The 25,811-nt window shown below is 46.0% G+C and overlaps 2 protein-coding genes across 5 annotated transcripts in view; both read left to right on the forward strand.

Annotated features, from left to right (window-relative positions):
- Window positions 1–523: 523 nt before the first annotated feature.
- ALG5 (ALG5 dolichyl-phosphate beta-glucosyltransferase) lies at window positions 524–15,594 on the forward strand. Its single transcript, XM_055003073.1, has 10 exons — window positions 524–609; window positions 3,314–3,485; window positions 3,598–3,644; window positions 3,777–3,845; window positions 4,216–4,308; window positions 7,188–7,301; window positions 8,911–8,970; window positions 9,807–9,958; window positions 11,775–11,860; window positions 14,589–15,594. The coding sequence occupies exons 1-10, from the start codon at window positions 544–546 to the stop codon at window positions 14,699–14,701; spliced, it is 972 nt and encodes a 323-aa protein (XP_054859048.1). The 5' UTR covers window positions 524–543; the 3' UTR covers window positions 14,702–15,594.
- A 4,209-nt stretch (window positions 15,595–19,803) lies between these two features.
- Window positions 19,804–25,811, forward strand: part of TMEM39A (transmembrane protein 39A) — a 38,606-nt gene continuing 32,598 nt past the window's right edge. For 2 of the 4 annotated variants that reach the window (XM_055002445.1, XM_055002444.1), the window contains exons 1-2: window positions 19,804–19,938; window positions 21,364–21,432. The gene's annotated coding sequence lies outside the window, so the exon portion shown is untranslated. The remainder of the gene's footprint in view (window positions 19,939–21,363; window positions 21,433–25,811) is intronic. The other 2 variants (XM_055002443.1, XM_055002442.1) reach the window with 1 other exon arrangement.

The following is a 25,811-nucleotide window of genomic DNA, read 5'->3' on the forward strand; positions in this document are numbered from 1 at the left end:
ATCAGGGACGGAGCAGGAGAAGACGCTGAACGGCGGCGTCTCTCCCCCCGCCATAAACGTCCACGTCCCGGGCTTCGCTGCATCGTCTGGGAAGACCCCCAGAATAATTTTAAGCGCGCGCTTAAAGCATCGATGGGCGGCCTCTCCGGCCTGTTTGGGGCATCCGCGGAATGTGCCGCGCAGCCGCACGAACAAACGCAGCAGTTTTTCCTCGGCCTTCGCTCGGCCAATAAGCCCGTTGACCACGCCCCCATCCCGGCAAGAAATCCTCCCAGCAGAAGAGGAAAGGGTCACTCCTCTCTGCTACCCAATCACCGCTAAAACTTGGTCCCAGATTGCCCTATGAACGACTGCCTTTCCTTTCATACCGCCCTCCCGCAGCGAGAAGACTAACAAGCAGAAAGGAAGTCCCGCCTCCAAAACGAGAAACGGTCGGTTTGGGATGCTCTATGGCAAGGACGGCGGCGCCGGAAGCCGCGTTGGCGATTTCCTCTCGCTGCCTTCTTTCCCCTTCCGCCTCCGTGTCTCTGTCAGGGTTGAGCGATGGCAATGGAGGCGGCGTGGTTGGCTCAGGTGACGGTGGCCCTGGCGGTCGCGGGGCTAGTCCTGGTAAGTTTGGTGGGCAGCCTAGTGGTCTGGTGTCAGACTTGGGCCTGGGATTCCCGGGTTCGAATCCCTGCTCTGCCATGGAGGCTCACTGGGTGATCTTGGGCCAGGGACACACATTCAGCCTTCCCTACCTCGTAGGGTGGTTGTTGTGAGGATACAGCGGAGGAGGAGAGAATGATGTAAGTCGTTTCGGTACCCTATAGGGGATGAAAATGAAGCATGAGCCTGGAGTCAGCAAGTAGAAAGTGCCAGTAGAAGAAACAGTGGCCCTGTCATTGCCCTGTTGCACAGGGAGGTCTGGGTGGTTAGTTCCCCCTGAGCAGCTGCCCCTCAGCAATGTGGGTCTTTCCGCATGGGGAGTCCTCCTGCAGCATGTGGGGTGTAGCATCTGTCTATCCCATCTTCCCCACAAGCAGGCTCAGGGCAGATTACAACAACATCAGTCAGTATGACAGCAACAAGACAGTAACGATAAAAGACGACAAGATTTAAGTTTGGCAGTAAAAAAAGGTAAAGGTAATCCCCTGTGCAAGCATGGAGTCATTACTGGCCCATGGGGGGATGTCGCATCATGATGTTTCTTGGCAGACTTTTTACTGGGTGGTTTGCCATTGCCTTCCCCAGTCATCTACACTTTACCCCCAGGAAACTGGGTACTCATTTTATCGATCTCGGAAGGATGGCAGGCTGAGTCAACCTTGATCCGGCTATGTGGACTCAGCTTCCACCAGGATCGAACTCAGGTCGTGAACAGAGCTTGGGTCAGAGTCACCTGAAGTTGAATCTCCAGAAGACGGAGGTTGTGTATCTGGGTCATGAGGCAACAGAATTGGGAATCTGGCTCCCAGCCCTCGACGGAGTGCAGTTACAGCCTTCATCAATGGTGAAGAGCCTGGGTGTGCTCCTGGATGCCAAACTTTCTATGGAGGCCCAAGTTGCAGCCGTTGCCAGATCTGCATTTTTTCCATCTTTGGCAGGTCAGGCAATTGGTGCGCTATCTCTTGTCCCAGGACCTAGCTTCTGTAATCCATGCAATTGTCCCCTCTAGATTTGACTGCTGCAACTTGCTGTACACTGGGCTGCTTGTAGGCTTGACCTGGAAATTACAGCTAGTCCAGAATGCAGCAGCACGCGTCCTTGTGGGGACGCTGTTAAGGGCTCACATCTGCCCTGTGTTACGCCAGCTGCACTGGCTCCTGGTTGAGTTCTGAGTCCAGTTCAAGGTACTAGTCTTAGTATTTAAAGCCCTTCACAGACTGGGACCTGCATACCTATAGGACCTCCTCTCCCATTATGCCCCTCGCAGGGCCTTGTGTTTTGCAGATAAACAACTTCTAGTGGTCCCTGGACCAAGGGACATTTGGCTGGCCTCAACTAGGGCCAGGGCCTTTTCTACCCTGTCCCCTGCCTGGTGGAACGCTTTCCCAATGGAGATCCGGGCCCTGCGGGACCTTTCACAGCTCTGCAGGGCCTGCAAGATGGAGCTGTAATGCCGGGCCTTTGCCTAGGGGACAGCTTTTTGTCCCCTCTTCTGACCGCCACACCCTCCTTTTGCAGTTGCCTGGAGTTACATCATGGCGGTGGGCATGGTTATGGTGACTCTGTAGTGGCCAGATTTGTTTGGTGGCGCCTGAATTTTTATGCTGTTGGTATAATGGTGTATTAATATTGGTTTTTATGCTACTTGTAATAATACCTTATTGTATTTTAATAATATATTTTGTTGGAAGCTATCCTGAGCCTGCTCGCAGGAAGGGTGGGGATATACGTCGAATAAAATAAATAAATAGATAAAATAAGTAGGGCTCTTTCTGTTTTCACATGAACAGAGTTGAACAAGATGTTTCTAACGTGGTGATCTGGAGAATCCACGTGGGTAAAACGGTGGTCTTTGAACTCTACAGCACAAAGGAGTCTTTGAAACACTTCAAAAAGGATAGATTGCCTCAGAAAAATTTAAGAGTATGGCTGTAGCTGATTATTTCAGCATCATCAGTTGCTGAATGTCATTATTTATAGACCATTGATGTTTGTGGTGCTTTATTAACAGACAGCAAAAGACAAGTCCTTGCCTTACTCTCAGTTAGGGTTCTGCAGACTTAGTGCAATCCTAAGCAGAGTTGCTCCAAGCTAAGACAATTGAAATCAATAGACTTAGACTGGAGTAACTCTGCTTAGGATTTCACTGTTTGACACCTTAATCTAAACACAACCCATCCTTGCCAACTTTATGTAAGCAGGCAGAATAAAATGGGATGTCTCGAACCCTTTGTGCCACTGGCTGTTGGGACCAGATGTAAATTCTCATGGTATATCTATGCTAATTTATTTTTGCACAGTTTCTCAGTATTGTTAGTGAGAGTCACTGATGTGTGTTGCCACTACTGTATGAGCTTAAAATGTTTGTTTATTTAGGATATTTCAGTGCTACATCTTTTTCAAGGTAGCTTAAAAAAGACAATGTTGCAACCTAAAAACGCATCTTGTATAGCAATAGTATTTCTGTGTGTTCGAGCCATGGGATTAGCAAAGGGCATGTCTTTTTATACACATTTCTAGCGGCCATGCTGTTCTTGTTGACTTTCATTTGGCTAGTCCTATATCCTAATTTTAAAATGAATGTATTTTCCTTCAGTGGAGTGCTTTTCTGTGAGTTACATGAACCTGCTTCACAGTTGCAAATTCTCTTATTCTCTCTTCTTAGGTTGCTGTCATTGCACACATGACTGCCCCAAAGATGCCAAACCTTAACCGACACAAAGACGAAAAGTACTTTGTGACTGCTGAAGGCAAGAAGGAACCAGTGCCCAGTATCCACGACCCCCCAGCACGTGAACTGTCTGTTGTTGTGCCTTCGTACAATGAGGAAGAACGGTGTAAGGATGTCCTTGTTTGCTTTGTACTGCTGTGTTTTGCCTTTTTGAGCTGTATTATTCTTCATCAATGAAGTTTTACTGAAGCAAGGTTTTTGGATTTTTTTCATTACAGTACCTTCAATGATGAATGAAGCTTTGCAGTATCTAGAGAAGAGGCAGGTATGAAAGAGTCACATTCAGTTGCAGTATCCAGTGACATGGACATGAACATCCTCAGAGCTTTGCTGATATTCTGGTTCCCAGAAAGCTTGATGACAAGACAAGTATACCATTAATGTTTCTATTTTGTAGATCCAAGATCCTGCATTCACGTATGAAATCATTGTGATTGATGATGGCAGCAGAGATCAGACCACAAAGGTATGAGATTCATTTGGGTTTTGCAGATCCATAATAATGACGAAAATATGGAAGATAAGGAAACAGATTCTGAGATTTTCTATTTCAGGTTTTTCTTTGACATAAAGGGCTATTTTCTCTGACAAGGAACTCTAAAAATATGACTCCTTTTCATGTAAGGCTAATTAGCTAGCTGGTGGTATGAGATGGCTCTGTACGTTTTTGTTGTATCAAGGGAGTAGAAGATTCTTCATTGAGGCAAAATCAAGGTGGGAATGAGTGGGTCTCCCCGGCTACCTCCTAAGCAATTAAAATCCAACCAGATTTAATGCTGTTTTTGCATCCCGAGGGAAGCCCCTGATTCCTCTTTCGCTCTGCATATGACCTATAGGTTGCCCTGAAGTACACCCAAAAATATGGGAGTGACAAAGTGCGAGTCCTCACACTGGTGAAGAATCGTGGGAAGGGGGGAGCTGTCAGGATGGTAAGTTTTCCGTTCTTTAACCCACATCCATCTTCCTTCGGGGAAAAATAAACCAGGCCCCTTCATTGTTTGATTTGAGCTTTGGGCACTTGTATTAATTTTGAAGTCATCATTATAATTAAAAATGTCCTGGATGCATTTTCCCTTGTGGTTCTGACAAACAGCCATTTTAATTTCAATTTCCATGTGTGAGAAGTTCCTTCAAAGATAAGCAATGGGCATATTTAGGTTTTGGGGTTGACTTGTGTGATTATTTCAACATCTGTATTTTATAAATACATTTAAATCTTGTATATCTATATTTTTAAACTGTTGCTAACTTACCCTGCCTCTGGAAGAAGCAAAATATAGTCTAAAATTGAAATAGCCATACACCCTTAACTTATTTTTATGCTGTATTGAAACAATTCTGATTTATTTGTTTCCTTTGGATGTCTTCAATTTCAGAGGGGTGCTATTGAGAGGAATAAATGTACTTTTCAAACAGTCCCCATAATGGGCAAATTGGGTTCTTTGGTTTTCCAAAGTACGTTAGAAATGGCAATTCTGCAGACAATAATAACAACAATAGTAATAATAACAACAACATTTGATTTATACACCGCCCTTCAGTACAACTTAACGTCCGATCAGAGCGGTCTACAAAGTATGTTGTTATTATCCCCACAACAATCACCCTGTGAGATGGGTGGGGCTGAGAGAGCTCCGGAAATCCACATGCAGCAGCAGGCAGCATCTGCGCTCATTCTGTCCTGCATCCATTTGCACGCCTTTAATGCACTCCTCATTTCTCTAGGCTGGCACATCTTTGTCTGGAGCCGTTAATAATTGTGTACAATGGGCTGTGGAGGAGGATGCTGTTGGCTAGGCCTCAGATAAAAACTGAAAGTGAACTTCATGAATAAAGCTAATCTTTCTTGGACAATCCCTGTGACTTTCAATCTCTTTTGCTCTTCTCAAGATGGTGTGGCTATCAGGCCCCTCTTTTGTTGGTCTTTCTCTCCCCCTCCAAGACCAGCCCTTTTCTCCCATTCATGCGAGGCCTAGAAAATGAGATTTGGACTATCACCGACAGCCAACAAAAAAGAGGCAGCTTCAGGTTTGCCCCCCCAAGTAAATAGTCAAGAGTACTTCCATACATGGAATCTGGCTACCATGGCAGCGAAGCCTTGGAAGTCCCTGAAGTACCCCCTCCCTAGTCACTGATTAGCAGTTCTCATGAGGAGGTGCCTAGTCCAGGATAATCCAGGTAGGGCTGTGGAATTTCCCACCACACTCCAGTTCGGAGGTAAACAAAAGCTGCCTCCATCGCATCTCTTCCTTACCCAAAGATACCTTGTCTTGGGACTGTGCCTAGGAGCTCTCCTTTGCAGCTCTGTTCAGTCAGGGAGCGTGGCTGTGCCCTCCTCCCCGAGTCTGGGGGGAAGAAGAATCTCACTGTTTCATTCGAGCATCTTGCCCTGCAACTGAGGCTGGAATCTGGTTCCAAGTAGAGTTTTTCCCTTGCCCGAGGCTACCACTGTCTTGTGAGAAGGGAATAGTCCTGTTCCTGACATGCAGAGTATGCCTTCTTGTCTTAACCGTTGCCCCTATAATATAACGTTATGGTGACTGCAGTCGCGCGCCTGTAATCCCAGTCTAACCACAGTAGGCTGAGGCCGGCGGATCACTTGAGCTCGGGAGTTCGGGACTGCAGTCACCATAATGTCAGAAGACGACTGTATCTCTGAGCTGAAAGGGTCCAGGAGAGGTGGCCCGGCTTATACTTGCGGAGCGCGAAAAGCTCCAAGGATCATAAGGATCGCACTATGAATTCTCCTATAACAACAACAGCATTCAATGTATATACCGCCCTTTAGGACAACTTAACACCCACTCAGAGCAGTTTACAAAGTATGTTATTACTGTCCCCATGACAATCACCCTGTGAGGTGGGTGGGGCTGAGAGAGCTCTGAGAGAGCTGTGACTGACCCAAGGTCACCAGTTGGCTTCAAGCGGAGGAGTGGGGAATCAAACCCAGTTCTCCAGAGTAGAGTCCTGCTGCCCTTAACCGCAACACCAAACTGGATACACCCTGGCTGCACTCACCTCTGGTCTGCTTCAAACTACCTGTGTTTGTGGAGTGGCCAACAGTTACCTGGCTTTTGCCCGCGACTGTAGGGTTTGTCAGCTGTCCAGACCCTTGGGACCTCTGTCCTGGAGTTATATTAGTGCCTGGAATCTATGAAGAAAGGTGGCTGTAAACCCCTGCTCCAGTCTGTTGCCCTGCTAATTGCTTCTCCCTCTTGAATGAAACAAGCTGTGTAGTATCATAGAATCACAGAGCTGGAAGGGGCCACACAGAGACCTTCTAGTCCAACCCCCTGCCCAGTGCAGGATCAGCCTAAAGCATCTCTGACAAGTATTCATCCAGCCTCTTCTTGAAAACTGCCAGTGAGGAGGAGCTCACCACCTCCCTGGGCAGCTGATTCCACTTTTGAACTATGTGGCTGTCCAGTGCATCTGTTTTAATGTGAGCGACTAGAATGCGGAATGCTTAATGCATTGTTGCAGGCTTGACGTTACTGACTCTACTTGACACTGCTTGGGTGTGCCAGTTGTTCCTCTCAATAAAGCGTTCTCAGATTTCACTATATTTAAGGTCTTCTAAGCCTGCACAAGAAGCTTTGTCGCTATGACAAATGACCCCCTCCCGGCGGCTGTTTGGGTTGAGCATTGCCAGGCAGATGTGGAACTTAAGCCAAGTGCTCTAGAGTGGGAGACAGCCAAAGGAAGGAAAGCAGCTCCTGTGCTCACAGCCACATGTGTCCTCGGGCCGCATGAAGTAACAATGAACGTGCAACAGCGCAGGACTTTAAATGTCTGACTCTCTTGCCAGGGTGTCTTGAGTTCACGAGGGAAAAAAATACTCATGGCAGATGCCGATGGAGCCACAAAATTTGAAGATGTTGAGAAGGTCGAAAAAGGTCTTGAAAGCCTCCAACCCTGGCCTGTGAGTCTGATTGTGTTCCCCCCCCCCTTTCTTCTGGATCAGTGTGTTAATGGTTAGCGGAGTCCACCCCCCCCCCCCCCGGGCCATGTGTGTGTGTTGTAAGCGTGCCCGCTGTGAAACCCCCCCCCCATGGCCACGCACTCATTGTCTGGTCTAGAAGGGGCCTTTTGAGGTTTGCTTGGGAGGACTGTGGCTGGTTAGTATCCTAAGGGGCACTGAGACTGGGAGGTGGGAGGTTATGTTTTCCTCTTCCGTTATTCCTGTCGGAGTTTTCGCACTTACGCCACAGATGTCACTGATGTAACATTTCTTTGTAACCTCATCATCCAATCTTATTGTAGTGTTCGTTATTGTTATGTCTTTATACTGTTCCTACTGCCTTGTTTCTAATTTTGTACTCTGTCTTGAATCTTAGCAAGAAAGGCCAACTGTAGATAAAGTAACTAAATACAAAATTATGCTGGTGCTAGGGCTGTGGGCTTGGGAGGACGAGGTTGCTGCGTAAGCCCTGTTCCCCCCTTAGCATGCCCCCAGTGCCACTCACTTGTACACCGATGTGTCGGCATGGTGCCAGCAAGCTGCAGTGTATCACCCCCTTTTGAATTACAAAGGCCCACGGGTTGGTCACTATCCTAAACTGTCCCCAGTCTGGCTTTAGGATTGCCCCCTAATCTGGCTGAGGAATAGGGGAACATGTCTTGTGGCGGTCTTTTGGATGGTATCTTTGGCGAGACCCATCAATTTGCACTGTTTGAGATTTATGCCCTCTTAGAAAACAACTCCTGCTTCTGTAAGAAATATTTTTGGGGCAAGTGTGACGGGACGTCCTTAAGTTAGTTTGTATGTTCTTTAGGACAATGTCAGCAGCATGAACCAGTGTATATTCAGAGTACCTCCAGGCTGGCTGTTTTTGAAGTGTAAAAGTGCAAAGTTGTGCAACACGATTCACAGAATATACACTTGACTGAAGAGGTCTGTCGCAGAAAACAATCACAAATTCATATATATACACAATCAAAAATGGAGAGTGCACAATCGGGGGAAAGGCAGTCCATGTGTCCAGAAATGGAATTAATAAGACAAAACTAGCCGACGGGCATCAGCTGTTGTTCTCAGTTCCCGTTTCGGTTCTTCTTCTTCCAGGGCTAGTATTCATGGGTCTGCAATGCCATCTTTCCTCACTCCCCACAATTATTTCAAGCGCAAATTAATCTGTCGATTAATCTGTCTTCAGTCAAGTGTATATTCTGTGAATCGTGTTGCACAACTTTGCACTTTTGCACTTTAATTAAATAATTTGATATATTACGATTTGCATTGCTCTCCGGTTTGTGTTTCACGTGCTTTTCCGGGAGCTTCCCTTTTGTTGTTGTCGTTGTTTTTGAAGTGTGGCAGCAGCTTGAACCTGTTACATAAAAAGGGCAGCAGTTGTCCTGTAGACAGTTCTTGGTTTGGAAATTTCGCATGTGGGAAGTCTTGGCTTAAGAGCTATGCAAAGCAACGGAGCGCCGAGAGGGTTTGAAATAGCTGGATGGAATGAACACAGGGAGGCCATCCACTCTGAATCCCAGTCTTGTTCAACTGTTGTCTTTCTCTGTGCCTCCTTTAGGATCAGATGGCCATTGCTTGTGGCTCTCGCGCTCACTTGGAGAAAGAGTCCATAGCACAGGTGAGCTTCTCCCTGCTGCTTTGCTGCCCATTTGCTATTGAACTGGTGGTTCCTTGGAACTAAGAACAGCGGAGAACGTGCTGCCTTCTTCTTCTCGGAGAAATCAACGTCTTGTCCTCCCTGTCATTTGCACACTCAGTGTTCAGTTACAAATATTGGGGATCAGAGGCTCTGTCCATTCAGCCCCTGCTTGTAAGTGACTCTTGAATAGGCGTGATTGCACCCACCGTTTCCAGCCTGGGCAAAGGCAGGTTTCTGCATCCCGCTTGATAGAACAGACTGTCGCCTTGCCCTGACAGGCGTGTCCCCTTTAGTGCAGCCTCAGCATTGGCAGTAGGGCAAAGAGCACGTCTTCCCAGCGCCTGGAACCCAGATTCAGGGCAGGGTAAAGCAGAGGGCAGTTGGCGAGTTAGGGAGAAGTCATGGGTTACTCCTGCCAGACCATTTTTCCTGCAAACAGCTACCAGGATAGCAATCCCAGTGCCTAGCTTTTATTTCCTTGAATGCTGGTCTACATGGTGACTCACGTTTTAATTTACCCTTTCTGTTTTCCTCATTAGAACAGTGGCCTTGATACACTCACTCACCTCTTTATTGGGGTAAAATATGTCCGAAATCAGAGTTGCAGATGCAAATTATGTCACTACACATAGTAATTACAAGAAGTTTTCTGTTTTTGTTTGTTTAATATCCCTAATCACAAAAATACAAATGCTACTGCCATATGTCAAGTAAGGACAGCACTCCCATACTGTGCATTCTTCTAAAAAGTTGTTGATTATGAGAAAACAATTCCATTAGTACCAACAGGTAATCTTTTTGCCTCTCACCTGCAGCGCTCTTACTTCCGAACACTTCTGATGTATGGATTCCACTTCCTAGTGTGGTTCCTTTGTGTTAAGGAAATAAAGGACACCCAGTGTGGGTTTAAACTATTAACCAGAGAAGCCGCTTCCCGAACTTTTTCAACTCTTCACATAGAGCGCTGGTAGGTGTTCTGAGTTCTTCTGATCTGCTGGAAAGTGCATTGGGGATGCTGCTTGGTGATGCATGCAGGGTAGGGATCTAGACTGCCTCTATAGGCTTGCGGGATTTGAGTCCGGTGGCACCTTAGAGCCAAAACAGACGAGGCGTTTGACACGTGGAGGACACTGGTCAGTTTCCTGCAGGGTTCCACGGGAAGTGTAGTGGGACAGAACCCCTGCCAGAGGTTCTTTCTCTAGGCAGCTTGTCTGGTCTGCTCAGCAACCTCGCACCACCTCCAGCTCCCCTTGCTCCCCTAAAAGCACTCCGCAGCCAGAGAGAACCGAGTGTGCGCCGGCAGCAGTCAGAGGGAGCTGGCAGTGGCAATAGGCTCCTTGTCCTCTCACCCCCACCAACGAGCTCCACTTGCTCCCCTAAATCCACTCAGCAACCAGAGGGAGCCAAGCCGAGCACACTGGTGGGAGCGAGCGGGACAAGGAGCCCCTTGACTCTGCCGGCTCCCTCTGACTGCTGCCCGCATGCTTGGCTCCCTCTGGCTGCGGAGTGCTTTTAGGGGAGCAAGGGTTGCTGGCGGCGGCGACAGGGAGCCGAGCGGACTAGATGAGACACCTAGAGAAAGAACCCACACTTCCCGTGGAACCTTGCGGGAAACTGACGAGTGTCCTCCACATGCCAGACATCTTGTCTGTTTTGGCTCTTAGAGACCAACAAGATTTTCTAGTGTGTAAACTTTAAAGAGTCAGAGCTCCCTTTTTCAGACCACTTTCAGTTGCAGTTGTTCAGACTGCAGAAGGTCTGGAGAAGGGAATGTGTCATGAGAACAGCTGGATTTTTTTTGAAGCTGTTTTAGCCTGTTTGTCCATCTAGTTTAACGGGTAGAAGCCCCCACCCTAGATTCCTAAGGAGAAGTCTCTCCTCATAGGCTGGCAACCTGAAGTCCTTTCAGCGGAAGATGCCAGAAGTTTGGTCTAGGGGCCTCCTGCTACAAAGCACATGTGGTGTCTTTTGTACCTTTACCGCACTGGTCACTTCTCAAGAAGAGCTGTAGCAAGATTCCTACAAACTGTGTTACCTTTATTCTATTTAAAAAAAGAGATCAGGACACATAACATTTTGGGGTAACCAGCTGGCATTTGTTACCTGAGAGAGCATGGATTTGGCAGTTACTTCTGTTTACGAATTCTAGTTGTCTGACATTATCAAAGTATATGAATTTGACCAAATCAGAATTAAAAATTCTGGAATTTGTTTCTTATTCTCAGCGTGAAGTAATTGGAAAAAAATACCCATTAATTTGACATTCTTAATTCATTCAATCTTGATTGTATCATTACAAAAGGAAATGTGGGTAGATTGAGAAAAAGAGACTGTCCGTTTTACCCAAGCTTGGCAGTCTAAATTTAGGCTGCACTTGAAGTCACCTCTTCTCTGGCTGGGACACAGTTTACTGAGGGAGGGGCAGCCAGTTCTGAGTGAGAGGTGAAAAATTCCACATCTTTGGGGAAAATGTTTTCCCAGTTGCTTCATAGTTGACTTTATCTTTTTAAACCCCCTTAACTTGGGAAAGTTTGCCTCTTTGTCATATATACAAATAGCTGGGTTTTAGAGAGGAGGAGCAAGACAGCCACATCTCCAGGCTCTTTTCATTTCTTACTCCACCAGAGAGAAACTCGGCATTTGCCACATGTATGCCTTTGTTAGGTCCATGATAATAATTTCCTCTGCTGAAAGGAAGCTCAGATAATGGCAAGCTCATGAGGTGTGTTTCAAGTGTATTCTGCACAGGACTAATGCCTGTTCATTTTGCACTTCTCTTTCAGGGCGTTTGATGTAGAACTTCTTTATATAGCTCAATGTTTTAAAATACCAATAGCAGAGGTTGCGGTCAACTGGACAGAAATTGAAGGTCAGTGGATTTTCAGACTTTTCTCCTCTGTAGGATTCATTCTTGAAACCTGATTTCCTCCCTTTCGAGTGGGCGGAATTTTTCCCCCCAAGTCTTAGAACACTTGGTATTTTCTGGATGAACTTAATATTGAGCAGTTATCAAAGGCTGAAAGTTCTTCTCTCCTTTCAAGGATTGTTTTGCTTGCTCTCTTCTGCTCTTCTCTCATTACCTTCTTGAGATCCTCCATCTCAGTACAGTCTATTTTAATCACTGCTTTGCTTGGTTTTTCTCACCCTTCTGACGGGACCCCTTTCTGTTCTGCCAGAAGTTCCCAATTTCTCATTTTTTTCTTCCTGCTCTTTTCCTTCTTGGGCTTTTGCTTTTTCCAGCTCAGTAAGTAGCTTAGCTACTGAGGAGGGAACATCAGTCCAACGTTGTCCCCACAATGACAGTAAGTCAGTTTATTTGTTGCAGTCAGTCACTCTTGCATAAAAAGAGTAAATATCTGTTGTAGCCTCATTCATCGTGATAAACTTATTAAAATATTACATTGCTTTTTGCTTAAGATCAAGTTGGTGTAGTATCTGCCCCAACAAGTGTTATTGAGCATCAGTTTTGCCAGATGGTTTTTATATTACACACACAAAAAAAGGAGCATCCAGAACAGGTTCATCCTGCAACCTCCATAGTAGAAGTGTGTGGATAAAAATTATTATTTTAATAGCAAGTTAGGAAGGGCATATTTATCATGGTCAAGCGAGGCGTGGAGAGTGCACTTAAGTCCTAGCTGGCTGATGGTGTCCTCTGGCAAGAGAGAAGCGGTTTTCCCTTGCCTGCCTTTGCAACCCTGGACTTCGTTGGAGGTCTCCCATCCAGTCACTAACCGAGGCCTCCCCTGCTTAGCTTCATAGATCTGACGAGATCAGGCTCATCTGGGCTATCCAGGATCAGAGCATCATGGTCAAGTATTGGGAGTATTTTTGAGTAAGAAAGTCATTCTGGAAATACAGGATGCGATCTTTCAGTATGTAATAAAAGGACAATCATACCCTTCCCCACTTCTCCAAACAATTAAAGCAGGGAGTAGAGACTAAGGGGAAGTGATCCTGTGCCTTACAGTTGGCCCTTTACATTTTCTATGTGGGGTATACCTAGCATCCCTGCACCAATCTCATTGCCCATTCCTGTGATCAAGACCTGTTACTTCCCCATTAGTTCTCTTGCGAAACAGGAGGATGGGAGTTCATGTTCCATCTGGGGAGGTAGCGTGCAAAAGATTGAGCTCATCTTTTGGGTGCCTGGCCAGTGAAGCACTCAGGTTGCCCCCCTCCAAAGGGGGGGGGGAGGAAGCAGGACTGGGATCTTCTCCTCCACAAAGCAATTATCTAAGCATGCAGCCTCAGGAGCAGAAAAACAGGCATGTCATGGGGCTCAAGCCTTAGAACTAGCCACGAACCCCTGGACCGAGAGGCCATAGCACAGCACAGAGCCCTGGGTACAGCTCACCAGAGAGGGCTAGGAGGAGAGCTGTTTCCCCCATTCCCAGGCATACCTGAGTCCTGATGCTGGCAAGGCACAAAGCTTATCCGTTGCAGCTTTAAAGGAGCTCAGTATCTCATGTAGTCAGTGCTGCAGTCCAGCCCTGCCAGTAGCCATGCATGCTCAGTTAGCTTGCCAGCCCGATTGATACCACTGCAGATCTGTGCCCAGTGTGGTTTATGCACGTGGAACTACTTTGTGTGGGTTGCATTGTGGCACAGTTTAACCAAGATACTCAGCCCCTGTGCAAAGTGCAAAGAGAAGGTCTTTTGCTTTGCCAGCACCATATTTAAATTGAACCTGAGAATGTACCAGGTAAGAATCGTTCTGAGTGAGTGGTCTGTGGACTTGCTGCACCATTTAGCTAATTCCCTGACACTTCGGATAGTTCAGTCTCTCTGTGATCTTGCCCAGTCTCTCTGTGATCTTGCCCAGCTCCCTTCCATCTGTCTCCTCTCCCCCCCCCCCAGGCACCTAACCTATCAAGCCCTTAAAATTCAGATGCAGGGGACTCGAATGTTCTCCAGCTATTGAAACAATGCCATAGGATGGTGCTGTGTGGGTATTTGTGTGCAAGATCTTAAGTGCATTCTGGAAAGGTAAAGGTCCATGCCCGCTCTTCCTCCCAAGAGGGTCTTCTAAGAAGATGACTCATTGCTCTGTTTCTCTCAGCTCCAACAGGTGATATTTGTCCACCCATAGTTAGCAGCACTGTCTTTGTTACTGAATGGGGTCTCCTCCAAGAGTGGGTCAGGTGCTGTGACAAATACCCTTCTAGCCCCCAAGTATGGGAGAGGACTTAACCAGCTCTCCCTCCCACTCCAGCTGACTTCCTAGCAATGAGCCCAACTGGCTCCTTCACATGGCTGAGAGCAGAAGCACTTGCAAGTGTACTCAGAGGAGTACAGGCAAGTGGTGGCAGCTACAAAAACTGCGGAGACAAGGAAGAAAGAGGAAATCAACAGGGGAATGTGGTGAGAGAAAATGCATACGGGAGAAGAAGCAGGGACTGAAAGTCCGAGGTGTGCATCGGAGAGCAGCTTTCTCAATAAAAGCTGCAAATGTGACCACAAACTAAAAAAGAGGCCTTTTCTGAGGCCACATACAGTCTGGGGTAAGCAGCTGCAGTGAATCATGTCATTGCTGAGAATTGCATAATGACTGCAGTGATGACCAGATGTTTCTTTCCTGTTTTTAATGACACCAGGTTCCAAACTGGTTCCCTTCTGGAGCTGGCTACAGATGGGCCGGGACCTTCTTTTCATACGTCTGCGATATTTGACGGGTGCTTGGCATCTTGAAACAAGAAAAATGGACTAGGTTATTTGCACTCACCAAATAGATTTTTATATTTCAAAATATATGGAATTATTTCAGTGGCATGAAATATGAAAAAGGCTGAGGTTACCCTTCTTTATTGCTGCACATTGTGAGTCTTGTTTGTTAAATTGCCAAGAATGTAGATGTCCTATAAGATGCCTTTTCAAAAAAAAAAATTTTTTTTTTAAAGTTTTGCACCTGGGGATCAGTTTCAGTTTTTGGTAGCAACATTTGAACTTTTTCCTACACCAGGAAAGTTGTCACAAATGTTAATAAAACCCCTATGAACTGATATAAAGTCTCTCATCACATCCATCCAAAACATTCATAGTGTGCAAAAGACTGCAGGCTTTGTTTAAGCAAGTGCGTGATCTTTTGTGGATCAGATGTGGGCAATGAAGAGGTGAAAACACTAGGTCTGCACACTTGTCCGTTTACTTGAACTGGCTACAGAAGCTTCAAAACTGTCATGTCTATTACGTAATTTTTCCATAATGCCATAGTCTAGGTGTGCTGAATGTTTTGTACTTGCATATGACCTAGGCTGTTTGAGGGTCCATTGAATTAAGTGGGAAATGTTGCATCAGTTGAAGTCAGGTGTAAAATGTTTGACTGAGTTGTCCATAGGCTGTATTTCATCCCTGCCAAGGTACACTTGTAAGACAAAAGATATGCCTGATAATGGAAATAAACTTCATGGCTGGAATTCGGAAGACAAGGAAATGAGCGACTCTGCTAGCATCAGTTTTTCTCCAGTAACTGTAAAAATGTGTTTGAGGTATTGTCAAAGGCTTTCACGGCCGGAGAACGATGGTTGTTGTGGGTTTTCCGGGCTATATTGCCGTGGTCTTGGCATTGTAGTTCCTGACGTTTCGCCAGCAGCTGTGGCTGGCATCTTCAGAGGTGTAGCACCAAAAGACAGAGATCTCTCAGTGTCACAAATCTCAGTGTCACACTGAGAGATCTCTGTCTTTTGGTGCTACACCTCTGAAGATGCCAGCCACAGCTGCTGGCAAAACGTCAGGAACTACAATGCCAAGACCACGGCAATACAGCCCGGAAAACCCACAACAACCAGTGTGTTTGAGCTCTGAATGTACTGGACTTTTTAATTGACTACAACAGTAATTCCAATGTTTGAAGTATTTTCTTATCTCTAAACTGTGGAACATTAAATTTAAAATGGTGCTGTCAGACTGAGTCACTGATATTTTTTTAAGCTTGTTTCATAAAGTACTGTCCATAATCACGATCTAGATTCTTTTGGTGCTTACCAAAGGCAAGGTTAAAAATCCGATTACATTGTTTATTGGATGTCTCATCCTGTTGATTGTATTGGCTTGCACTGAATAATCCACTTTGAGTCTCAATGAGAAATGCTGGCTATAGATAACATTAATTTAAACCATTTAAAACGGGGGGACAGTCAGTTGGATGTCGTGGTGAGTTCTTTGAGGCATGCAGGTGACTGAAAGGGCCCTTACTTGGCCCTTCTCTCTGTCTTCTTTCTCTTTTTTTCCCACTGGACTCAAAACCAATCAAAGAATCAAATGACAGGTCTGTGGGCCAGCTTTCGAAGTATGTGCTGGTTTCTCCTGTTTGATTGCACTAAGCCAACAGCAAAACATCTCTGCCCTTCTTGCAGCCTGGCCAGTAGCAACAGTGAAGGCTTTCTTAAGCATACACATGGCATCCTGTTGCATGCTTAGCAGCCACTCTTTACTCTATCTCCTGAAGCAGCTGTACAGGAGTTTGCAACAGAAGCAGCCACTTCCTCAAACGTAGTGCAAAGAATTGTCCGCAAAGAAACCTTTTCAGAAGAGAAGTGAATAGAAAAGGGTAGTGGGAGAATCTTAATTGGTGCAGTCTTTGCAGGGGGATCCTTTATATTCCAGTATTTCACATTAAATTCAAGTTAAAAACCACACTTTCCTCAGCTCAGAAAGTGGATGAATGAGTAATTTCTCTTTCGTTATGGTCTTGATTCGTGGAAGTGAAGTACTTTGAACACTTGGAAGTATGCTGTTAATCATATATTCTCTTGATGAGCGGAAAGGGCATATCAGCACTGAAGTGAATTAAGGCTTTTGTTTAAAAGAAACATCTTCCTATTAAAAGAACATCATTGCTGCTGGCCGGCTCAGATGCCCTTCTCCAAAAATACTCTTCTTAGGCCAACGGATCCGCTTAGGTTGAATCAGTTGAAGTGTTGGGGCAGGGGAGAGGGGATGACAGTATACAATGTAATGTGTGAAATCTTATGTTCTCATGTAATAATAACACAAATAAAAATAACATTCAATTTATTTATCACCCTTCAGGACAACTTAATGCCCACTCAGAGCGGTTTACAAAGTACGTTATTATCCCCACAACAATCCCCCTGTGAGGTGGGTGAGGCTGAGAGAGCTCTGAGAGAGCTGTGACAGGCCCAAGGTCACTCAGCTGGCTTCAAGCAGAGGAGTGAGGAACCAAGCCTGGATCTCCAGATTGGAGTCCTGCACTCTTAATCACTACACCAAACTGGCTATCTGTGTTAACCTATGTACTATCTGTATTAACTTAAAGATGAACATAAGAAGCTTTTACTGAATCAGACAATCAGTCCATCAAGGTCAGGATTGTCTACTCAGACTGTCAGTGGCTCTTGAGGGTCTCAGGCAAAGGTCTTTTGTATCATTGCACTTTGGGGGTTGTCATTCCAGTCCCAGAATAGTCTGTCTGGGCCCAGAAACTTTTACGGAAAATCCATTCTGCATTTTCTTTGCAATTTTTCTGGCGTAATGCATTTCAATTGTTATTCCCGGCTCCTATTATTTCCAATGGGCGATCCTGTCATTCCTTTTAGTACATCCCTCCTCTACATTCATCTCCACTTTGTTCCTGCTCTTCCAGCGTCTGGGAATCTGGAAAACCGGAAGAGATGTAAATGGACTTTACTGGGGGAGGGGGGGATAAAAAGAATTCCCCCCACTTGCATACCAATTTTGAGTTGATTCACTTGTAGCTGGAGGACAAGATGGACATTGCGAGCAAAAGCACAGCCATTTTTTCTTGCTAGCGTGAAATACAAAGCAGCTTCTTTGCTTGGCCTTCAAATGTATAACAATGTAAACAGCGAGGCAGACGCTGTAAACAAGAACTAGTTTGAGCTAGGGAGATGAGAAGAGAAAGTTCTACTAGGGCACAGAAATGAAAAGAGGTGTGTTTTTCTCAGAATACAGCCTTTGTCTCAAGAAGAAGAAAGGTATAAAGGACCTTCCCTGCCGTATTTGGGTGGGTTCGGAGAGTTTTTACTTGTTGAAACCCTGTTTGTGCTAAATAAGAGAATCATGGAAAGAAATTATATAATCAGGAAATCCACCGTGATGAGCTAACTAAATACAAAAAGTAACAAAATTTAATCAAATAGTAATAAAGTTTAACAAAAAATCTCCACTGTGAGTGCATTATTTACATGAAACGTACTGTGGAGGTTGAGCTCTATGGCATTATACCCTGCTGACCTCCCTCCCTAGGCTTTGCCCCCAAAGTTTGCAGGAATTTTGCAACCTGGAGTTGGCAACCCAAGTTTTGACAGTTGGTTTCAAAACAGTTTCAATGGCATAAGACGGTGAACGTTTGTTATGTTTCAAAATAACATTTGGTGGAATGACCCCCTGCTTGTCTGTTCTGCAGAAATCATTATTTGGCTTTTTATTGGTGGGGGGCTTTTAGAAATAACATTTTAATGAATAAAAAATGAAAATTAAGTCCACAGAGGCACTTGCTTTCTTTTTTTATTAAGTTTTATAAAATGAAAAAAAAAACATACAAATACAATAACCCGAAAACTAGCCCAATAGAATCGGCTAGCAGTTGGTTTGTACAATTTGGCCCGGAGGCTAAAGGCAATTGAATTCCCGCTTCAGAGCAGCCATCAGTCAGCGCCTGGAGACTGTCCAGGCTTCAGGCGGGCTGAGTGAAGAGAGCTGTGACAGTTGAGGCTAACAAATAGGACCTGTATATGTGTGTGTGTGTGTACAACCAGGGCTTTTTTTCTGGGGAAAGAGGTGGTGGAACTCCGTGGTGGAACTCAGGACCACACAATGATGTCACTTTGGGTCAGCTGGAACAAGGGGGGAGTTTTTAAAAGTTTAAATTGCCCTCGGTGAAAATGGTCACATGGCTGGTGGCCCCGCCCCCTGATCTCCAGACAGGGGGGAGTTGAGATTGCCCTACGCGCCGCGGGAGCGGCGCGTAGGGCAATCTCAACTCCCCTCTGTCTGGAGATCAGGGGGCGGGGCCACCAGCCATGTGACCCTTTTCAAGAGGTGCTGGAACTCCTTTCCACCACATTCCCGCTGAAAAAAAGCCCTGTGTACAACTGAACTTTCCTTGCTGAAATTTGGGACGCCTCAGGAAACTGTTGGGAGTAAATAGTTTCTGTTTCTTTAACGGTGTACGAACGCCGTCACACGTTGAATTGTCATTGCTCGATGCTGAAATTGTTTCCTGAAATCAGATCCAGAAGTCAGCCGTCTTAGTCTGTAGTTGCAAAAAGTAGAGTCTAGTAGCACCTTTAAGAGAGAGCTGTGGTTCTTGAAAGCTCATGCGCCAATGAAGTTGGTTAGTCTTAAAGGTGCTGCGGGACTCTACTATTTTGTGATATTGCATCCTATTTATTGGCCCTTTGGTCTCTATGAGCTGATATGCTTGATCTTTATTACCTCATATTCATTGTACTCTTAGCTGTAACTGTAGCTGTATAATGTAGCTGTGGAGCACACGGCACTTTATCTTATAAACACTCCAGGGAGAGTGAGCGTGTCCACAGACGGTTACCCCACGGGGGCCTGTGACAGTTGAGGCGCCTGCGCGTACGAGCGGCCGTCCAGTCACGAAGTTGTTTCCTTGTTTCCCTCGCGACGACGCGCCCAGCGCAGGAGCTCGCGCCCCTCAGGCAGGGCAGCGTGTCACGTGGCTGCCGCAGCCGGCGGTGGCCGCGCTTCGCAGCCCCAAGATGGCGGCCGGCGCGGGCCCTCCTTCCGGGCGGGGCCTCTCCCGCTTCCTCCTCCTCCTCGCCCCTCCCCTCCCGTCCCGTCGCGCCGTGATGAGCGCAGCAGCCCTCATTGCCACGTCTCTTCTGGCGGCGGCGAGTGTCGGGAGGGCCGCGCCGCGCCCCCTCGGCTCCCGATCCCCCCGGCCTGGAGGGCCCTGGCGGCGGGCAGGCCCATGGTGCTGCCGCGGGGCAGGAGGTGAGTCCGCCTGGCTGAGGAGGAGGCTTCCTCTGGCCCCTCAGCGCAGCCGCTTTCCCCCCCGCCTTTCTGCCCCAGGCAGGAGTGCCCGTATCTTTCTGTGGGCGGCCCTTTGCGAGGTTGCCAACCTCCGGGTGGAAATCTCCTGGAATTACAACTGATCTCCAGGCCACAGAGATCAGTTCCCCTGGAGAAAATTTGGAGGGTGGGCTCCAGGACATTATACCCTGTTGAGGTCTCTCCCTTCCCCAAACGCTGCCCTCTCCAGGCTCCACCCTCCAAATCTCTAGGAATTTCCCACCCTGGAGCTGGCAACTCTAGGCATTGGGACCCCCTTTGAGGACGCGGCCAGGCTGCACCTGGTGGGGCGGGGTGGGCTGGCAGGCTGGCTGCTCTCGCCCCTAGAGCTAGCCGGGCCCCTGGAGGCGGCGGTCCTGTACGGTTGACAAATTCTGGATGGACGATTCCTGGGGATTTAGGGGTGAGATGAAAGAGGAGGGGGCTGAGTGGGGTACAGCTGGTGCCTGTCGTCTGGAGGTCCGTTGTAGTTCCGAAGAGTAAGATCCAGGTCCAGTGGCATCTTAAGGACCATCTAGATTTATAAGGTGCCCTGATCTGGATTGACCAAGTGAGCTATGACTTGAGGGCAGGATTTCATTTGCTCTGGCCTGGGTAGCCCAGGAGAACCTGACCTCATCAGATCTTAGAACCTAAGCAGGGTTAGCCTTGGTTAGCAATTGGATGGGAGACCTCCAAGGAAAATCAGAGGCAGGCAATGGCAAACCGCCTCTTGCCATGAAAACCATCAGGAGTCGCCATCAGTCAGCTATGGCTTGACAGCAATCTCTTCAACTGCTAAACTTCATCCCTGCCCTGACGTGGATAGCACAGGTGAACCTGAACTTGTCGGATCTCAGAAGCTACATAGGGTCGACCTTGGTTAGTAATTTAGTGAAAGACCTGCAGCGAAGACCAGAGTTGCAGAGACAGGCAATGGGAAACCACCTAAGTTAGTCTCTTGCCATGAATATCCCGCCTGGGGTTGCCGTAAGTCAGCACTGATTTAAGGGCCCACTCCACCAGGTTTCTAAGGTATGTAGCCTCAGCTTTAAGTTGGCAACCCCAAGGTGGTCCTGCTGAGCAGGCTCTGTCAGTTGCATGGAAGTAGTGTGGCTGGAGGAGCCAGGTTGCACTTCCACACGTTGCCAAAGGGTTGGTGCTTTCTGGTGCTGAACACCTGGCATTGAGACCCAAGGGTGGTCAAAACAGTCTCCAAAAGAACCTCCCCCTCCCCCTTCTCAGATTCAGCCACTCACCGCTCCCCAACCCATCTTTCTCAAATTAAGTGTGCTGTGACCCACGACAGTTTATATGGAAATGCTCCTCTCTGGAGTTTTGTTTTAGCCACCATTCCATTTTCTGCAGGTCCTGAGACTGACCCCGTTGAAGCAGCAGCTTGCTAAGTTGTGCATGGCATAGAAAAGCAGAGGAGAGGTGAGGGACCCTGTTGTGTGGGGAGGTGGCATGTAAACTAAATAAATTGGCCTACAAGAAAAATTGCTATAATTAAGCAGTGAGATTCAGTTAGATTCACATGCCTAGTGTTGGTTGGGTCAGCCTGTGAATCCTCCTTTGGAGCTTATCTTTTAAGACCCATAACAGAATGTTTGTGTCTCACACTTTTGTCCCTGCCCTTTGAAGTGAGAAATAGCCCCCTCTACTTGCCTTGTAAGAAAGAGTTCATTTCAAATGGAAAAGTGCAAGAGTCCAATAGCACCTATAAGGCTAACAAAATTAGTGGTAGGGTATGAGCTTTCATGAGACACAGCTCACTTCTTCAGATACTTCAGACAGACTAACACGGCTACCCATCTTGATTCATTTCAAGTGGTTGATAAATGGCAGAGATTTCCTGTAGTCTTTGGCTTTGTCGGTACTTCGAAGTACTGTTTGTTTTAATGAAATCTTCTTCCCAGTAATACTATTTCAAGGTGGCAGATTTAGCCTGAAGTAGATGTGAAGCTTGTCATCTTTGATGGTTTAAATGTAATTAAGGTAGTTTTAATGAGAGGCCCTCCCCACTCATGGTGGAAGTTATATCTCAGCTATTTTGCGGTTACTCTAACTTATGAAGCAGCTTGTGAATACTAAACTATAATATTTTGTATGCAAGAATGCCTCCTATGTTTGTTGTCTTCATGTATAATGGGACTTGATTCCATTGATGAAGGGAGTTTTGACTCTTGAAAGCTCATACCTTGGAAATCTAGTCGGTCTTTAATGTGATATTAGACCTAGAGCTTAGTCTTTGATTGCAGACCAACACGAATATCCACCTAAAACTAATTCCTTTGACAGTTATTCTCAGTGTAGTAAGGACCCATAAGTGGTATTCATAACTGATTTTTCTGAAGCAGCACCTTGTTCTGAAACTTTCACTTATTAAAAAGCTATATAAAGAAGCCACTGTGCTTCCTACTGTGATCTGCTGTAACCTACTTTCAGAATTTTCTTGGTTTCAGTCACGTTTTTCTTTTCTTGGCCCTTAAGTCTCTTGTTCTGTGAATGTGTGGATGTGCAACTTAATTCAAAGCCTCCTAGAATTACTGGAGCAGCTGTCTTTCTCAGCTCTTGCTTTTGAATTTGAATCTGAGTTCTGTTGATGTCTGTAAAGGATCTATTTCGACACCCTTTCCTTTCAAATGTTAGTTAGGAATAAAAGTTTGTACACAGTTCTTTATTTGGTGGTGAGAGTCATTGTGGTCCTGTGAGCGCTGGGGTCAGATCCCTTTTTGTACACAGTACTCTGAGGTGGTGTCCTGTTGCTCAACATGAGGCATGACCTGGCTTTTGTGGAACATTATACTACTCTGCTTGGTGCAATAAGTTGCAACATTTCTACCTAGAATCTGTCCACCTGTAGTGCTGTTTCTTAGCCAGCAGCTATTTCAGTTGCTCCAGCTGGTCACAGCAGTGCCAGTAGTAATTGTAGAGCGGCTGGCCCACGCAGCTTGCAAACCTAAGTATGCCTCGATTTGCAGAGAAGGAACACCCTTGGGTGCAATCCTAAACTTAATTTGAAATAATTGGGGCTTCTGAATAAAGAGAGATCCTGGTGGCTATGACTAAATTTTGTCCTATTGTGGTATAGTGGATAGAGAGTTGGACTAGTACTGAGGAAACTTGGGGTTCAAATTTCTACTGTGACTTGAAGTTCACTAACCAATCATAAGCCAGTTAGTGTCTCTCAGCTTAACCTTCTTGCAGGGTTGTTTTGGAAACAGAATAGGGCAGGGGGGGCACACACCATGTATTCCCCCACCACTGCACAGATGGAATGAAAACCAAAAGCAAGGCAAACTGTAAATGAGGGTTAACAGTAAACGAGCACACATATTTGCCAGAGGGCATTCTAATGGGGACCATCTCTCACCATATGTTCCCTGGAAGGCCCTTCGTTCCACAGAGCAGCAACTGCTGGTGGTCCCCAGCCATAGGGAGGTTCATCTTGCCTCGGCTGGGGCCTTTTCAGCCCTGGCACTGACCTGGTGGAATTCTCTGTCTGTGGAAACACGGGCCCAGCAAGATCTTTTCACTGGGCCTGTAGGACAGAGATGTTCTGCCAGGCGTATGGTGGTTGAGGTGAGCCACCCCACCTCCTTTTAACCGGCCTCCTGGCAGGAGAGGGACATTGTCCCCCCCCCCCAGCTGTATAACATCTAGTAGCTAAAATCCGCCCCATGGGTTTTGGTTGTTGAGGGACTGTGCAATATGAATGTCGATGAATTTTATGAGCTGGAATTTAGCTATTTTGCTCTGATGTGATCCGCTCTGAACCTGCTTGCAGGGAGAGTAGAATATAAGTGAAATAAAATAAAATAAAAACCTTGGGACATAATAATTGTTCCTAAATGCTAATATAAAACAGAACAGTGTCCGTTTGTTCTATCCACAGAGTTCATAAATCTTAAGGGATCTCTTGTTCTCTCAGAATTTAGTACAACTGATCACTTCTTCCCATGGTCTATTTTGCAGCCCAATCAAATATTCTAGGCGTGGATCCTATGAACGAGTTCCACGCATGATCAGGACCTCTGCCACACTGTGCACTTCCTTTTGTGCTAGCATTTCTCTTTGCACAAGGCTCATCGAAAACCGCTAATCTTGTGGAAATGGAAGTGAAGTACAGGCACAAGAGGAAGCCTAGCATACACAGAACAGGTTCATAGGATCCAAGCCCAAATAATACTGCTACTGTGTCCATGAGTGGTTTAATACTTGTTGCTTGCCTAGTAAATTGAGGAATTTTCACCAAAAAGTCTGTTACTCTAGGGAAAGCCTCCATATATAAATGACTTTAATATTGCCACTTTAAATCACTTTAGTAAGTCACTTTAGCCTCCTTGTGGGAAGGGCAGAATAGAAATCCAATAAAATAAAAATAATAAATAAATAGTAGGTGGCAATTCCACCATAATTATTAATTTTTTAAGGAGCATTTTACTGTTGAGCATTAAACAGTCACTTTCCTGAAATTTTCAGCTAGATCTGCAAACAGGGATGGTTTGGAGAGCAAGTTTGGTGTAGGGGTTAAGAGCGCGGGACTCTAATCTGGAGAGCCGGATTTGGATTCCCCACTCCTCCACTTGCAGCCAGCTGGGTGACTTTGGGCTAGTCACGACTTTCTGGAGCTCTCAACCCCACCCACCTCACAGGGTGTTTGTTGTGGAGATAATAATAACATACTTTGTAAACCGCTCTGAGTGGGCATTAAGTTGTTCTGAAAGGCGGTATATAAATTGAATGTTGTTGTTGTTATTGGAACAGACCAATGGGAGGAAGAGGTCTAGGCTTAAGGTCATGAATGAGCGTCAAACTTGCAGGTTTTCTCTCTCCTTTTCTTCCTTCTCTGGTGTTGACATAAAAGTCAATTGATCAATCACATACTGTCACCTGGCCATCGGTTGGTTAATCACAATTATATATTCCCTTTTTAAAGTTTATCCTTTTTTATAGTATTTCATTTTGGTAAATTTTTTTGGCAGGGCTGATTGCCCCTCTGTTCTTGCAGGAGTTGGGGCAGATACAGCAAACGGTACCTGGCCACTTGTTGTCGCCGAAGGCATCTCCAAACAGAAGGGATAGGACTGCTTCCTGCTTAGTGCCACTGACTCCACCCCCGCCCCCGCCCCACACACACACTTAATAGCTGGTGTCGATTTGCTCTCTGTGTGTGTGTATTGTAACTGTAGGCTGATCTTGGTATTCCATTGTAGAAGTCTGTGAATTGTTCACATTTATCTAGAATTAAGTTATAATTCATTTTTAATGTTATTGTTTCATGATAAGTTTTGTAAGTAGCATAGTTACGTTTTGTAAGTAGCATAAGTATTTAACGTATCTATTCTCATACAATGAATTGGCCAACGGTGCAATTCGAAACAGAATTGCACCCTGATAAGTTCACTGCAGTGGGTTTGCTTAGGATTGCTCTGAAAATCGTTTGCCTAGTCAAATAGTCAACTGTATCCTTCTCTAATTTTAGTTTAGTACTAATTATAGTTCATTGTGACATCTGACTACTTTCCCTCCAAACCACAGTCAGAAGTTCACTTCAGACAATCGTTTCTGATTATTATATGGAGGACAATCATGACTTGCCAGTTCAGATGTCTCAACAAAATATGGTTAAACAGGAAATCAAGAGGGAAACCACAAGAGGCAGAGGGTGGCACTTGTGAGCCTGAACTCGTTTATGTTCCTCCATACCTTGAATTTCTGAACTGAGGATCTGTGCCATTTTTGTCAGATTGGAATGGCATGTTACTTTTTTTGGTAAAATGTTGTGAGATAACAGTTCCACAGTTGGAAAT

This window comes from Eublepharis macularius, chromosome 18 (assembly GCF_028583425.1).
Source record: "Eublepharis macularius isolate TG4126 chromosome 18, MPM_Emac_v1.0, whole genome shotgun sequence".
Lineage (NCBI taxonomy): Eukaryota > Metazoa > Chordata > Lepidosauria > Squamata > Eublepharidae > Eublepharis > Eublepharis macularius.

What these genes read in the sequence shown, in the direction of transcription:
- ALG5 (XM_055003073.1), top strand. Translation starts at nt 544, where the DNA reads ATGGCAATGGAGGCGGCGTGGTTGGCTCAGGTGACGGTGGCCCTGGCG. An exon ending in GTACAATGAGGAAGAACGGT is followed by an intron (nt 3,486 to 3,597) that starts GTAAGGATGTCC and finishes TTTTCATTACAG; the next exon opens with TACCTTCAATGATGAATGAA. An exon ending in AAAGCCTCCAACCCTGGCCT is followed by an intron (nt 7,302 to 8,910) that starts GTGAGTCTGATT and finishes TGCCTCCTTTAG; the next exon opens with GATCAGATGGCCATTGCTTG.